The sequence below is a fragment of the Nycticebus coucang genome, chromosome 12 (assembly GCF_027406575.1).
Source record: "Nycticebus coucang isolate mNycCou1 chromosome 12, mNycCou1.pri, whole genome shotgun sequence".
NCBI classification, from domain to species: Eukaryota; Metazoa; Chordata; class Mammalia; order Primates; family Lorisidae; genus Nycticebus; species Nycticebus coucang.
Window position 1 is genome coordinate 51,249,313 of NC_069791.1, and position 16,805 is coordinate 51,266,117.

General features: G+C 36.7%; 1 protein-coding gene across 2 annotated transcripts in view; it reads right to left on the bottom strand.

The window, feature by feature from the left end:
- Positions 1-383: 383 nt before the first annotated feature.
- RIMKLB (ribosomal modification protein rimK like family member B) overlaps positions 384-16,805 on the bottom strand; it is a 52,226-nt gene continuing 35,804 nt past the window's right edge. For both annotated transcript variants that reach the window (XM_053556215.1, XM_053556214.1), the window contains exons 4-6: positions 15,729-15,815; positions 13,605-13,808; positions 384-4,396 (exon numbers count right to left, since the gene is read on the bottom strand). In XM_053556215.1, coding sequence (XP_053412190.1) covers positions 3,933-4,396; positions 13,605-13,808; positions 15,729-15,815 — 755 coding nt within the window. In that variant the 3' untranslated portion in view covers positions 384-3,932. The remainder of the gene's footprint in view (positions 4,397-13,604; positions 13,809-15,728; positions 15,816-16,805) is intronic.

Below are 16,805 nucleotides of genomic sequence, written 5' to 3' on the forward strand. Positions count from 1 at the left end.
AGGCTGGTAAAGAACAGTAACAGTGCAAGCAGTTAGAATATTTCTTTAAAAACAATGTAAAAACTGCAAAACATTAAGGAATTTAAAAGGCCAAACTTTCGTTAATATAGAAAGAATTTTTGCTAGAGTTAGGCAGCCACCCCAAAACAGCATGGCAAAGGGGCATTGGTGTAAAGGAAATAAAATACCACACAAAAATCCAAAACAAAACTTAAAACATTTCAAATTAAACCTGGAAGACTAGAAGATTCCAACAGCAGATTTCTGTCCACTACTGAAACATTCCAAAATCCAAGCTTCAAAGGCGCCTAAATCTATTTTAAATGAAACTTTGTTTTTTTTTTTTTTTTTAAGAAAAAAAAAGAAAGAAAGAAAGCAGTGAACCTGGTTATAAATCCTGCAATATATTACATTTTTAAAAATCCTAGTACAACAAAAACAAATCTTAAATGAAATTAAACAAACAAACAAATAAAAACAGTAGCAGCAGAGGTTACCTGTCTGAGCACCTACATTTTCTTAGGAGGGGATCGTGTCTCACCAGCCAAATAGCCCATAAACCTTCTCAAAAAAAGTGAGCCAGGAGAAAAATGTAACACAAGATTTGATTTCACAATGTCTCTAAGTCCCCCCTCCCCCAACCCCACACTGGGGATTCACTGAATGAAGAGAATTTGTTTTTCCACTGCTTTCTTCTTGAGAAAAAGAAGAGATGATTTTGAAAGTCAATGCCTTCGGTATCTTCTCAAAGTCTGATAATGTGCTTGATGAAACCAAGTCTCTTGTTGGATTTTTCTAATGTTCCAGGGTAGTTTTCTTATTGATAGCATATACAGAAAGATTTCAAAGTTCATTGGAGAAAAGTCAGCAGAAATGAGCAATCAATTAAAGGCATCAAAAAAAGAAAAAAAAAAAAACTATTAAAAATTTTAAATATTTGATACTTATATATGTTTAGATATGTATATATATATAGTCCCGTTTTCATCATGGGTGACAGAAAAACAATATCAGAAATAATTATTTTAAAAATACAATTTAGAATTACAATTTTAACAATATACAAAATTTTACAATAATTCAGATTTTGCCATGATAATGATTATACATGTTTGATAAATACATTTTTACCTCTCATAATAGCAATGAAGATTATACAAAAGTTATAAAACAATTATGAAAATAAATTTAACTTTCATTTAAATATCTGCTGTTTCCTTTGGGTTCTTCCAGAATGATATGTTCTTATTCTTTATCTTAACTGTTTTGGAAGTCAAGGTGATATCCCTGTTTTTAAAATCTAAGATGACCATTCCTGCCCTGTTCATTCTAACATGTGAGTGTGTACAATCCAAAAATAGGTTGGTAAAGCCATGTTTTAATATAGTGTGAATGCATAAAAGATGAATAGTAAGTAAGTAAAACTATAGGTGAACTAATTTCAGATATTTCTTAAAATATAGTTAGTTGATTTTAAGTTTTTAAAAAGACTACATTTTTCCTGGTCCCTTACTCCACCAACACAAGCTTCAGCTTTTTCATCATATAAAGAGGTCGTTCGATTTGTGTTTTAAAATACGTTAATTTACATACACATGACATGTAACTGTTCAAAGTATGTATGTATCATAATATTATGTAGCAAACAGATGGTCTCTATACGAACATATGAATGATGGTTTAATTAAGCAGTTCTTTCTTGCTCGTTTATTTCTCTAACTCAAATAGTATGCATTATCCAAAGTATAGTCATTCAGCTAAAAAAGTACCAAGTAGTTCTTTCTGCTAAAGATTCAGAGGTACTAATATATGTAATGTGAGTCCCCCATTCCCCTCTGCAAAGTCAAATTCTTTTAAATGTGATTAAAATATCCTAAGAAAAATTAGAAACTCTTATATATCTTTTCTTCTAAGGTGAAATGAGACACTACACAGATGAGAGGTACTATTCTATTCGTCAACAATCAACCTTTCACTCAATTTTAATATTTAATTCTATGGAAAAAAAACAAATTTTATTACATTCCTTTTTAAAACGGGGAAAACTGTACAGGTAAGCATGATCAAACCTCTGTTAGAGCTGGTTAATACTGATCTTTTATTATTGCCTCGAAGTCTCTCTAGTAGTGTCCAAGAAATTACGTTTAAGGTCCATGTAAACGAAAATAGCACTGGAGAGGCAAGAAAGAGCTGGGGTAAAAGCTTCAGAGGATTTGTAGGGAGATGAAACTTGCTGTTTAAAAAATTATGTTGAGCTCTACAGCATCTCCGTTTCTTAACATACCATCCAAACCCATCACTAGGATAGTTTTACCCATGTTTTAAAGGCTCATACTATATGCAGTTTTGGGGCTATTATAAATTCAGAAAGTAAAGGAACATAAAGAATGGACAGTATTGAAGGCTTAGAGTAGGGCTACCAGAGACTCAATACCGCTAATTCCCCAATCAAAAATATCCAGCCCACCCCATCCCAAATCCTATGTGTAAAAAGAGAAAATGCATAGCCAAAGCATTAAAGAAAAGAATGTAGCCTTGAATAAACCATATGCTGGAAAAAAAAAAAAAAAAAAAACAACAACATACATATACACATAAAGGCCTAAGAAGAACTTATTCACCTTATGTCTTTAGGTGAATACCTCTACCCCAGTGAAGTCTAATTATGAAAACAACTCATCTGCTTTTTAAAGTCAAAAACTGTTTCCCATCATGCTCCATTTTCTAAAATCTATTCTTTTTGATTAGTTGATGTAAACAAAAAGCAAAACACATACACATGCATGCGTGCACACACATACATATATACCCCCTCATAAAATGTGAAAAATGCAAATATATAATGCTAGCATTAGAAATCACTCCAGCTTTATATGTAAGAACTTACAGGCCCTGGATCTGACCTCAAAAAAAAATATTTTCCCTTGTTCTTATTCTTTAAATGCCCAACCACCAAAAAAAATTAAAAAAAAAAAAAAAAGGAACAAATAAAAGGCTTTAAATGTATGTTTCAAGTCAGTGTCATGTTAACAAAAAAGGTAGCATTTTCTCCACTTTGGCCATTGTTAAAGATGCAGGCATAAAGCAGGGAATGTTAGACTAGCATGTATTAAAAAGAAAAAAACATTAACAGCATATCTTTCAAAAAAGACTAAAACACTAACAAATACAAGTCAATGCACATATTTTAAACTAGTAAAATTTTATCTACATTGAGTAAATATTATTTTGTATACCAGACATTGCAATACTGTTCATTTCCCTTTCATCATGCAAGCATGCCAATTTTGTCATTAAAAAGCCTTTATTTATTGGATTATGTTCATTTGCCCTCCTGCCCAAATTAAAGAAAAGGTGACAGAACACAAAAAATAAGAAACCCCAATAAAAGAGGCCCTTGAGATTTCATAAACAACTATGAACTAAAGCTGCTAATAAGGAAATTCAGAATTTTTAGATTTGTAAATAAAAAACGTGTGGAATTTAGGCAGATGTTTTCCTCACCCACTGCTAATCTTGCAACACACTGTTAAGTTATGCCACTTGAATATTTGTGCCAAAACAATATTTTTATACAAAAACAAAAGTGAAAGACCATGACAAAAATTTTGGTCCTCATGGCCTGACAGCATACAAACTTTTTAGTAATTTCAAAAGGTAAACTGAGAGCCTAACATGTTCTATATCCCACCACTTCTGCCTCTCTATCTGTAGGATTCGTAAACAAAAAGTCAGTAACATCTTTAGTAGCAAAGATCTCATCTATCTTCTCCTTCTCTCCAACTAATCCTACTAAATTTCTCTCATCTTCCTGAGCATCCTCCATGAACAGCATTGCAAGTTGGTGTTCAAAAAAAAAAAAAGGAAGAAAATAAAAATAAGGAAAGAAAGTTAAGTTTTACACGGGTTTTGTTGGTTAATTATTGGTGGATTCACTCCACCAGGAGTTTGATTTCATTGGCTAGTAGCTGGTTCATGTTGAATAGGCCCCCCGGAAGCTTGGTGAGCATCTCTCGCTCCGTGCTTTCAGGGTCACTGTCGACAGAGCTGGAACTTGCGCTCATGTTGTCGACAGCAGTGCTGGCTGGGGGACCCAGCTCGGGCTCACTAGTCTCACTGGCCGTGGACACCACGGAGAGCAGGGACATACGCCGGGTGAGCCGGCCAGAGGGCAGAAGGGAGGCGGCATAGTCCGCAATGATACCAGCTACATCTAGATTACAAGCCTTATCAAAGGCGATGAAACCTACATTTGCATTGGCCTCGCAGACACAGAAGGAGCCGTCATCTTTCATCAACAGGTCAATGCCACACACATCCATCCCCAGGATATTAGACACCTGGATTGCTAGCTGTTTCCCTTGTTCACTCAATGAGCACATCATCCCCACACCACCTGGCAAAAGAGAAACAAGAAAGTAAGTTACTAAAATAATAAACTTTTAGAGTAAAATTAAAGTTGGCCTCTAACACTAACCCTTTCCTCTAAATCAGTACTGAAAACAAAGGTATTATAGTGTATTAAATTGGTACTTTGAAGTCTAAATTTCCTTCATTAGAGATCCTCTCCCCACTCAGTCTCCCAGGAATTGCTGACTTAGTACTTTTTCAATACATTATTTTTTTCCAAGGAAGACATCATCTGACTGGAGCATCTTACTTGCGAGAATATAGGCCAAGTGTAAGGAATTCCAGCGTAAATTTAATTAGACCACTTTATGTATGACAAAAAGTGTTACTGGTTTTTAATAATAGAGATATATAATTGCATAATAATGATACAGTAATAAAGATGAATAATAGACACAGAGGATGGGATGGAATATGGGAACATGATAGCCAAAACACAGTTCTCTTCCTCTATATCCCCTACTTTAATCCATATGCCATTCCTGAGCCAAAGGCTGTGGGTCTTAAGGTAGCTTGTTAGATAAAAGTGAAGTGTTGGGTTGTGCTGTCATCTGAGAGAAACAAAACAGAACCAGATCTTCTCACTTAAAAGACCAGCTTTAGGAAGCTCTAAAACAGGCGTCCTCAAACTTTTTAAACAGGGGGCCAAATTCATGGTCCTCCAGACCATTGGAGGGCCGGACTACAGTTTAAAAAAAAAAAAAACAAAACTATGAACAAATTCCTATGCACACTGCACATATCTTATTTTGAAGCAAAAAAACAAAACGAGAACAAATACAATCACACCACCTCATGTGCCCTGCGGACCGCAGTTTGAGGACCCCTGCTCTAAAATAAGGACTGAAAAGAGGCTTGGTGCCTGTACCTCAGCAGCTAGGGCGCCAGCCACATACACCAGAGCTGGCGGGTTCAAACCCAGCCCGGGCCTGCCAAACAACAACAACAACAAGGGCGGTCCCTGTGGCTCAAGGAGTAGGGCGCCGGTCCCATATGCCGGAGGTGGTGGGTTCAAACCCAGCCCCGGCCAAATTAAAAAAAAAAACAAAAAAACAATAACAACAAAAGCTAGGCGTTGTGGTAGCACCTGTAGTCCCAGGTACTTGGGAGGCTAAAGCAAGAGAATAGTTTTAAGCCCAAGAGTAGGAGGTTGCTGTAAGCTGTGAGGCTGCAGCACTCTACCGGGCAACATAGTGAAACTCTGAGGGGTGGGGGAGTTTGGCTCCGGGTGGCGCCTGTGGCTCAAGGAGTAGGGTGCCGCCCCTTATACCAGAGGTGGCAAGTTCAAACCCGGCCCCAGCCAAAAACTGCAAAAAAAAAAAAACAAAAAAAAAAACAAAAAAAGAGTTTGGGTCAAAGAGCTAAGTTGTACATCCACAGGAGTAAAGAGGACAGCATTATGTGAATGTGACTATTCTCTTTGACCCCAAAAGAGAACAAAAAGTAGCTGGCAGGTGAGCTGAGTCCTCCCTACCACTGAGGCTGGCAAACTGAGTCCAGGAAATAGAAAGGCTTCTTTTAGGTATCTCAGTAGAAGACTGGAATACTGGCCCATAAATAAACCATCTGCAGAACTCAGGCCACATGGAATACTCCAAATAACCAGGGCTGAGTGAGCCCTCACATAGGAACAACAGAAAAATAGCAACCCATGCATGACTTGAATGAAAGAAATAAGAGCACTTTAAGGATATTCATGTCTCTAACTTAGAAAGATTTTTCTGAAGCTGAAACAAAACACCATTATCTAAGTAAAAAATTCAGAAGAACTGAAGGAAAGTGTAGTCACTTGAGTTAACTTAGAAAATCAACAGTAAAAAACAGTTCAAAGCACACATAAAAACATGAGATGAAACAGAGATAAAAAATGTGGAGAGGTGAATCAGAGAAAAAAAACTCCAAGTGGAGAAACAAAGAGATAGTAATTTAAAAAAATTTCCTAAAACTATAGAAAAAACATAGTTAGCTGATTAAAAACATCTAACTAAAATCCAGGCTAAATTCATAAAGACACATACCTAAAAAAATTCCAATTTTTTTTTTTGGTAGAAACAGAGTCTTGCTTTATGGCCTACAGTAGAGTGCAGTGGCGTCACACAGCTCACAGCAACCTCTAACTCCTGAGCTTAGGCGATTCTCTTGCCTCAGCCTTCTGAGTACCTGGGACTACAGGCGCCAGCCACAATGCCCTGCTATTTTTTTGTTGCAGTTTGGCCGGGGCCAGGTTTGAACCTGCCACCATCGGTATATGGGGGCGGTGCCCTACCCACTGAATCACAGGCGCCGCCCCTCCAATAAATTTTTTTGAACTCTACGTTTAAAAAAAAAACCCAAAACTTAAAAATAAATAAATTGGTAAAGAAAAGAATAGACTTGTACATTCGACTATAATAATAAAACCTTCAAAGCAGCAAGGAGAATTATATCTCATCCACGGTACTATACTCCTCAGAGGGAGAAAGATAAATATGATGAAATATATGTGTGTTGGGTTTTATCCACAATTCCTGGCTTTTAACTCCTATAGTCCTTATTATATACATATATATACACACACACACACACACACACATATACACACATATATATGTATGTATGTATGTATATATATATATATATATATATATATATATATATAGTCTTTTGTTATAATGCCTGGGGCACTTCAGGCCTCTGAAAACAGAATCTCTAACTTTTCCTCTCCCCTCCTTTCACCAACCCCAGGCAGGACTATAAATCTTTACCTGCCATTCTGATTATGGTTAGCAAAACCCTCTCGATTTGGGAGGGGTCCAGACCTTGCTAGTTTATATCATGCCCTTCACGTACAAACACATTTCTACACAGCTGTCAATCACGCGAAGGAAGTCTCCATAAAAGGTCCCAAAGGACGGAGTTCAGAGAGCTTTAGTGATGACTATATAGAAGTTCCCGGAGTACGGTATACCTGGGGAGAGCATGTAGCCTCTGTACTCCTTCTCCCATACCTTGCCTATGCATTGGTTATACTTTCTAATATCCTTTTGAATAAACTGGTAAATTTAAGTTGCGTTCCCTGATCTGCTCTAGTAAATTAACTGAACCTAAGGAAGGGGTCATAGGAACCCCAGGTTGAAGTTGGTTTAGAAGTTCTAGAAACCTGGACTTAAGACTGGTATTGTGGGGGCTTGGGGGGGACAATAGTGGCAGTCTTGGGGACTGAACCCTCAACCTGTGGGATCTGATGCTATCTCCAGATAGACAGCGATAGAAATGAATTGAAAGATACTCAGTCGGTGTTCCACTGCAGACTTGACTGCCTGCTTGGTACGTGGGGAGAAACTCCCCCCACATCTGGCCATAAAAGTCTTCTGTGCTAATTGTTAAGTGAGAGAGTAGAAAGAGCACTTTTTTTTTTTAGAAAGAGCACTTTTTATATTCATAGAATACATGAGGGTATCTATCACTCACATATCCCACTTGGGGGGGGGAAAATCAAGAAAAGATAATAATGACTACTAACAGAGATCAAGATAAAGTAAATAGTAGTGAGTACTTTGCATTATGAGATAAAGAATGCTTGAGAATAAAGTGCTATATAAGGATTCTTAAAAATCCTAATTCTAATATAGACCTGAACTAAAACTATTAGATGAATTCAGGAAAACTGGAATATAAACCCCACAAACAGGAATTTTTGTTTATTCACCAGTGTATACAAAATACTGCTATAACAGTACATGACATTTAGGAGGTGCTCAAAACTATCTGTTCATTGAATGAATGAATCAAGGGTAAAGAGTAGGAAAGGAAGTAAAACTGCTCTGAATCTTCTCACTGAAGAAAAGAAACAGGGATGATAGGGGAAAGTGAAAGTATGTCAAGCCTTTATACTGCAGTACAACCTTTGTAAAGTTGATTACCCAAGGGATCTGTAACTGGTCAACATACAGGGGTAGTTTACATAAGGAACAAGGCCTGCTATACTGATATATACACGTAGTGCATGCCTAGTCTATGAAAATCAAGTCAACTTAAAGAGGTGATTCAATGGAGGGAGGTAGATGGGTGGTCAACCACGGAGGTTCTAATGTATTACGATAACATAGTGAAGTAGGAAAGAAAAGGTATCAGGGAAAATTACTATCTTCTCAAATAATGATAGAGAAGATATGTCTGATTATGAACATAGAGAAAGGGATGGTAACCTTTAGAGGAATGCAAAACCATGGCTTATCTTCCAAATTAGTTGGATTTGGGGACAGGAGTGAAAATACAAATAATGGTACCTTACAAACAAGCAAAAATTTAAAAAGAAAAAAGAAGAATTTAAGTTAAATGAAAAACAGACTGCAGAAATAAAAGGAAGTGCATTAGAAGTAACACTAAAAACAGCCTGAAATCTCTCATTAAAAGAAGGAAACTTATCAAATTAGAACAAAAAACAATTTAGTTACACGCTGCTTATAACAAACATAGTCAGAACAAAATAATAAAGAAAATTTGAAAACTAAAGGAGTGGGCAAAGAGGTACTGGACAAAGGCAAAACAAACTACTTCATAGCTTTATATCTCTTGACTAGAGTATAACCATTTTTCTCTTTGTCAAACATTAATAATAAACAATTATACTAGCTACAAAGAGAATCTTAACAAAATTTAGAAGAGATAGGCCACATTCTAACAATAATTCAAGAAAATTATAAAGTAATGTTAAAACAAACTAAAACAATATTTACTTCAAAATTGCAAAATTGATTCCTTGAATTAAACAGAAAATCACAAAAGGAAATGAGAACCATGTGTAAAGAGAAAAATGCTTTATGCCAAAATGTTCTAATGCTATGAAAGTTCCCCCAGAGGAAAATGTTTCCTTTTTGAAATAGGAAGTTAGATGTTGTTTGCAAAAGCAGCTAGGAAGAGAGATTTAATAAAACACAAAAAGTGAAATGAAGAGAATAAACAGAATTTTTAAAAAAACCCAAAAGCTATTCTGATAAGACTAAGAGTGATAATAAAAACAGAATCACAAAGGAGAGATTAAAAGCAGCATATGAAAAATCTCACGAATCTCTGACAAAAAATGTGAAACTTAAAACAAATGGATGATTTACATTAAATGATAAATTTCTGAAACTGACCCAAAAGGATGTGGTTAACTTTAACAGGCCAATTATCACAGAAGGGATTAGGGAAGTGATAAAAGAGCTACTGTGAAATGAACCAGTAGATGGGTTCACAGCTTAGTTTTATTTAATTATCCTTTATTATAATGTAACTTTGCCAATATAGATTGCCCTAGGAAAAGACTGGAAGCTTGCCAATACATTAAATAAAGCTAGTAGAAACTTAGTATCAAATGTGATCAAGGAGCTTTAAAAATATATTATGGGCCAGGAGGGCACCCAGGGCTCACATGCCTACAATCCCTCCACGTGCTTCAGGAAATCAAGGATTGCTTGAGGACAGAAGTTCAATCAAGACTAGCCTGGCCATGGTGAGACCTCATCTCCATTGGATAAAATCTGACAATCATCCCTACTAAAAACTCCAGCAGAACTGATCTCTTTAAATAAAATATTCTCAATAGCAAAACACTAAATCTACTGTCATAGAAATCAGAAACTACACAGATCACTGCTGCAATTATGACTTAACACTGTCAGGTTCTCAAACAATGATTCATTCTCAAGTGGCAAGAATTTGGAAATTGCATGGCGGCATTTTTGGTCATTTAACATTTGGAAGGGGATCTAGTGATATTTAGTGGCTATTAGTCAAAAATGGTAAACAAAAAAGAAAACTGCCTAATTTAAAAGTGAACAAATACAATGAAATGTAAGATAAATAGAAATGAGGAATAAACTATGAAAAAATACTCTCATCATTAATGGTCAGGAAAATACAAATTAAAATAACAGTGAAATATCATCTAAATCTCAGATGATTGGAGAAAAAAACAAAAATTCCAGTACCAGCACTGATAGGAAAAATAGGGGAAAGGGTATTTTATTATAATATATAGCTCAAGTTAAAAACAAAAAGTTAGGGCCTTTTGGAAAGTATTCTGGTCACATCTATTAAAATTAAAAATACATATATTTTGACCCAGTAATTTCAACATTGAGACTCGTGAAGACAAAGCACCACTATGCAAAAAAAAAAAAAAGGTATAATGTATTCTAAGATTATTGCTCACAACAGTAAAAATAAATTGGAAATCAGTAATAGCATGGATGTATATGGTAGATGAAAGACCAAGAGTTAAGAAAAAAGGAGGAGGGGGGGGCAGCGCCTGTGGCTCAAAGAAGTAGGGCACCAGCCCCATATGCCAGAGGTGGCCGCTTCAAACCCAGCACCAGCCAGAAACTGCAAAAAAAAAAAAAAAGAAAAGAAAAACAGAGGGAAAAGAATCACATTTAAATAACATTATAAAACTGTGTGGTGTAAAGCTACTTAAAATTTCTTAAGTCAACAAAAAGTTGTCACAGAAAATATCAAAGCAGTAGTCATCCCTCATTATCCACAGGGTTCCATGATCCTCCATGAATACAAAAATCCATGGACGCTCAAGTTCTTTACATAAAATAGTATTTTTTATGCATTGTGGTGTTTGTATATAACCTTTGATCATCCCACATACTTGAAATCATCTTAAAATTACTTATATTAATACAATATACACACTACAAAAATAGCTGCTATACAACAATAGCTGTATTGTTTAGGAGATAATGACAAAGGAAAAAGTTTGTACGTGTTTAGTATTTATAACACTATTTTCCTTCCCATGGTTGTCTGAATAACGTGATAGGGAGGGAAGACTGAATTTGCAAAAAACAGCTTGACAGTTGATTTCTTGGGATAACCACAGTTATCTAATATAGTTGAATATCTGTCAGGTATGCGTGTATAATTTTACACAACTAAGATCATGTTAGTGAGTTTTTTTTTTTTTTAGATCATGTTAATAAACAAAAGAGACTGAGGCATTGAGCTTAACAGTTTAAAAAAGTTAAATTCATGATGTTCATTTGAAAATCTAGATGATGTCTGCATAGCTCTCATGTGTAACTTTCTAATTTTGGAGCCAAGATATTCAAGAAGTAGCAAAATGGAGTAGTTAAGCAGTCAGTACTGGAGCTTAATAGTCTGCATTCCAGTTACACCCTTTATGACATCTATTATCTTGAGCAAATTACTTAACTGTTCTGTGTCTTAGTTTCTTCATATGTTAAAAAAAAAAAGGAGTAATAACTATCTAGTCTACAGAGACTGTGTGGAATAAATACACAGAAAGCATTTACTATAGTACCATCACTAGACATGTTAATTGCTATTTTTCTTAATAACAAATATAGGAGAATACTCATCATAAGAAAAAGCCTCCCTCGGAATAATGTAATAAGGGCATTCAATTTGACAAACAAGACAGAAGGGTTCCTTGCTCTATCAGATTATCTGGCACAATCCCAAAAGAATAAAGACAGAAATTCATATAAAAAAAGATCAGTGCAGGGCGGCGCCTGTGGCTCAGTTGATAAGGCGCTGGCCCCATATGCCGAGGGTGGCGGGTTCAAGCCTGGCCCCGGCTGAACTGCAACCAAAAAATAGCCGGGCGTTGTGGCAGGCGCCTGTAGCCCCAGCTACTCGGGAGGCTGAGGCAAGAGAATCGCTTAGGCCCAGGAGTTGGAGGTTGCTGTGAGCTGTGTGAGGCCACGGCACTCTACCGAGGGCCATAAAGTGAGACTCTGTCTCTACAAAAAAAAAAAAAAAAAAAAGAAAAAGATCAGTGCAAAGACAATAGGACCTTGATACAGAGCAACGCCTGCATTACAAATCAGTGATAAACAAGACTACTCAATAATTAGTGCTGGGACAATCAGTTGATCATTCTGACTAAAGAAACAGATCTCTATCATCACACTGAACAACAAAACCAGTTTCAGGTAGGCAGTTTTTATGAGAGCCTGGAGTTCAGAAAAAACAAATTGAAATTAGAAATTTAAAACCAAGAAGCATATAAATGGTTCTTAAAGCCATGAGCTGGACAAAATTACTATGACAGTGGTATAAAACAGAAAAGAAGAAAAACCCACAGACTAAGTTCTGATGTATTTCATCAGTAAGAGAGCTGAAAAAATACATATTTACATCTAAGTTCTGATGTATTTCATCAGTAAGAGAGCTGAAAAAATACATATTTACATTTTTGATTTACATAAGTAAATCAAAATCAGCAACTTCATAAAATATAAATAATAAACAAATACATCAACTTCAAAAAAAAAATCAGCAATTTGTTTGAACCAATGGCTAAAATGGGTTAAGCTGCAGCTTAACAAAGTCCAATTATACACAAAAGTTATATGATTAAAAAGAGACTCTAACCTCATCAGACATCTCATACATGTGTGAATTAGGTTACAGATTGAGCCTTGGCACCTGTAACTCAGCAGCTAGGGTGCCAGCCACATACATAGGAGCAGGTGGTTTTGAACCTGGCCCAGGCCTGCTAAACAACGACAACTGCAACAATAACAAAAATAGCCAGGCATTGTGGCGGGTGCCTGCAGGCTCAGCTACTTGGGAGGCTGAGGCAAGAGAATCGCTTACGCCCAAGAATTTGAGGTTGCTGTGAGCTGTGAAGCCAGGCCACTCTACCCAGGGCAACATAGTGAGACCCTGTCTCAAAAAACAAACAACAATAACAACAACAAAATTGAGCCTGAGGCTCATGCCTGTAATCCTAGCACTCTGGGAGGCCAAGGCGGTTGGATTACTTAAGCTCACGAGTACGAGATCAGCCTGAGCAAAAGCGAGGACCTGCCTCTACTAAAAATAGAAAAACTAAGGCAAGAGGATCACTCTAGCCCAAGAGTTAGAGGTTGCTGTGAGCAATGATGCCATGGCACTCTACCCAGGGCAACAGCTTGAGACTATCTCAAAAATTAAAAACAAATAAATAAATGAAAAACAAACTGAGCCTGGGTAACACAGATTTATTATGATTTGGTGAAATCTAATTCATTACTAGAAAAAAACTCAAAACTATTTATTACATACACTGATGATATCTCTAGAAATAATATTTACATGTGAAAAATATTTTCTCAACTTACTAAGTAAAAGATCTAATTATACATGTATGAATGCTCACTGGATAAGTTACACTAATACTTTGCATACCCGAAAGACATTTGCATTCTTTTTACCTAGTGAGCAGTTGCTTTGCATCCTCCCATCTGTTGAACAACGTAACATGGTGCCAACCACACGACCTCCCACAACAATGACACGTACATCTCGTCCATGAGACTCTTTAACATACTTCTGGAATAGGTATGGAGCATCATGTCGAATAAGATGGCTTAGATCAGCCAAATGGTGCTTATCTCGAGCTAAGAAAACAGCTTTGCCTGTGATTGGAAAAAAATAAAATAAAAACTACAGATAAGTCATCAAGTGTAGACAGCTGAGATCTCCCAGTTTGCTATTTCTTTTTTTTTTTGCTGTTTTTGGCCGGGGCTGGGTTTGAACCCACCACCTCTGGCATATGGGGCCGGCGCCCTAACTCCTTTGAGCCACAGGTGCCACCCCCAGTTTGCTATTTCATAGCCATTTATACTTTTGTATATTTTCTTTTAAAGATTTCCTTGTTTTAACCAAAGTAATTTAGTTATGGTAATTAGTGGGACAATCAAAAGTATATAAAGACAAGGTTAATAATTTCTTTATACCATCCCCCCAATCCCCAAACTTTTAACAGTAAATTATATTTTGGTATATGTTGTAAAGAAGTCTAGATTTGTATTCCTCCAAAGGTTAGCCAATAATGACACCCTCATTTATTAGCAAAACTTTTTCTCTCTGAATTAAAACATAAGTGTTATATATTATAATATGTGCAGTATTAAAAGGATATACTGTATTAGTATATAGTAACATAACAACATGTTATTGTTCACAGTGGTTTATTTCTGGGATGAGCATATGCGCACAGTTGCCTTGTTTACTTTTGTCGAGACACAGTTCTACCCTATGCCCTGAGCAGAGGGTAATGGCGTGGTAGCTCACTGCAACCTCAGACTCCGGCTGTGGGCATCCTGCTGCCTCAGCCTCCGAAGCCGCTGGGATTACAGACGCTCGCCGTGGTGCTCGGCTGGGTTTTTTCATTTTTTTCATGAGTCGGGTCTCACTCTTGCTCAGACAAGCCTGGAACTCTTGAGCTCAAGCAATCTTCCCGCCTCAGCCTCCCACAGGGCTAGGATTACAGGCGTGAGCCACGGCGCCTGGCAACAGTGGTTTATTTCTGAATTCTTGACTTCCATTTGCCTATTTTTGTGACAATGTAAGTGGCTGTTTTTAATGTATGGTCATAAATTCCTCCTATGGGGCAAGTGGAGAGAGGAAAGAGACAGAATTTGTCACGTTCTGGTTGAATCTAGGAGGGCTGTGATGGCTCCAACCAGTAGAATATAACAAAAGAAATTCTGTATAATTTTGGTCATCGTTTCTTTGTTCACTGTAGGATTCACTGTAGAAGGCCAGAGACTCCTGACTACTATAATGGAAAAGCCAAATATAAAGAATCCAGTCAACAGTCCCAGCTGAACTCTGACCCAGCCATCCCTGTGAAGGCAATAACCCCTGTTTATGTATTACTTTATGCCTTAAAATTTCTTCCTTAGGGCGGCACCTGTGGCTCAGTCGGTAAGGCGCCGGCTTCATATACAGAGGGTGGTGGGTTCAAATTTGGCCCCGGCCAAACTGCAGCAAAAAAATAGCCGGGTGTTGTGGTGGGCGCCTGTAGTCCCAGCTACTCGGGAGGCTGAGGCAAGAGAATCGCCTAAGCCCAGGAGTTGGAGGTTGCTGTGAGCTGTGTGATGCCATGGCACTCTACCGAGGGCAATAAAGTGAAACTCTGTCTCTACCAAAAAAAAAAAAAAATTTCTTCCTTAATCCAAAGTCATGAAGGTATTTTCATATACTATGAGAAAGTTTAATGGTTTTGCCTCATACATTTAAGTACTCAAATTCTATAAACTGAGAGGGGAATGGCTGGAGTTGGTGACCTAAGCTCCTTGTACTATTGAGGAGGAAGACAGCACCATTCAGTGAGTTTAAGTTAGGTATGCATGTTAAAATCTCTGGGGTAACCACAAAACAAGAAACAGCTTCCAGCCAAGTTTAACGACACACATACATAGTAGCCTTCTGTAAATCTGAGGTATTATGAACCCTCTAATTATTCTTCAGAAGCTCTGTTTAAAAACCACCCACATTAATCTGCAAGAGTAATGTCAAAATCATGTACTACAGCAACAACTCACACACACCTCTATGACCCCGTGTATTCTTCACTACCATTGGGAATTCCAGTACTTCTGCTTCATCAATCATTTTAGCAAAATTTTCATGGCCACCTGGTTTGAGAATGAAAAAAAAAAGGAATTAAGAAAAACAGCAGAAGTGTTTTGTGACTGATTTTTTTATTCTATAGACAACAACACAAGGGAGGTAGAAGAACCTGATAAATGACATTTGTTTTTTATAAAAGTTGAAAGTATCACTGAATTATCATTTAAAACCACACCTTTTAAAATGAATAATAGCTATCAAACTATTCTGATTTCCAACTTAACAAAAAATCTTTCAGCTAAACTGAGCTCCCTAATTCTTTATCACTTTTCCTATTTTTCTTTCTTATTCCTCTACCAGATAAATAGTAAAAGCCCCAAGATTTATATTTATATCCAGTTCCCTGGTTAGATTAAGAAATTAAAGAGTGAGTAGATTTGCCCAAGATTAAAGAGATGCCGCAAACACACATATACCCTGTATTACTAAACACACACCAATTTTTCTTATCTCTATTATTAACTGAAGTTCCTTCTTTCGACACTGAGGTAACTTAGCATCCATGCATTAAGCCTTGCTTCTTATTTTTATTGCCCAGGAACAGATAACATAATAGTGAGATCAGGATAAAAACAGATGGTAACTGTAAAAATCAGCATGAGGATAGAAAAAAATCAAGCCAGGAAAAAGTTCATTAAACAACTGCAGTATGAATTAATTTTCAACTTAGCAAAACCACAATAATTCAGTCAACAAATTTTAACCCATCAATAGAACAAAGGTAGTATTTGCTAATTTAATTGTTTTCTTCCTTTTTCCATTCCCATAAAATCAAAATTGTTGAACCATGATACAAGCTGTATATCCCAAAAGCCTTAAAAAGAACTCTCAAGTTACTTAAATAATTCTGTTTCTTCTTGTGCTACTGCTAATAGCAGCAAGTGCATGCAGATATGCCACAAAGGTTTGGTGGGTTTCTTTTAAAATATTTACAGTCTTGAGCCAGGCATGGTGGCTCACACTTGTAATCCCAGTACTCTGACCAGCCTGAGCTA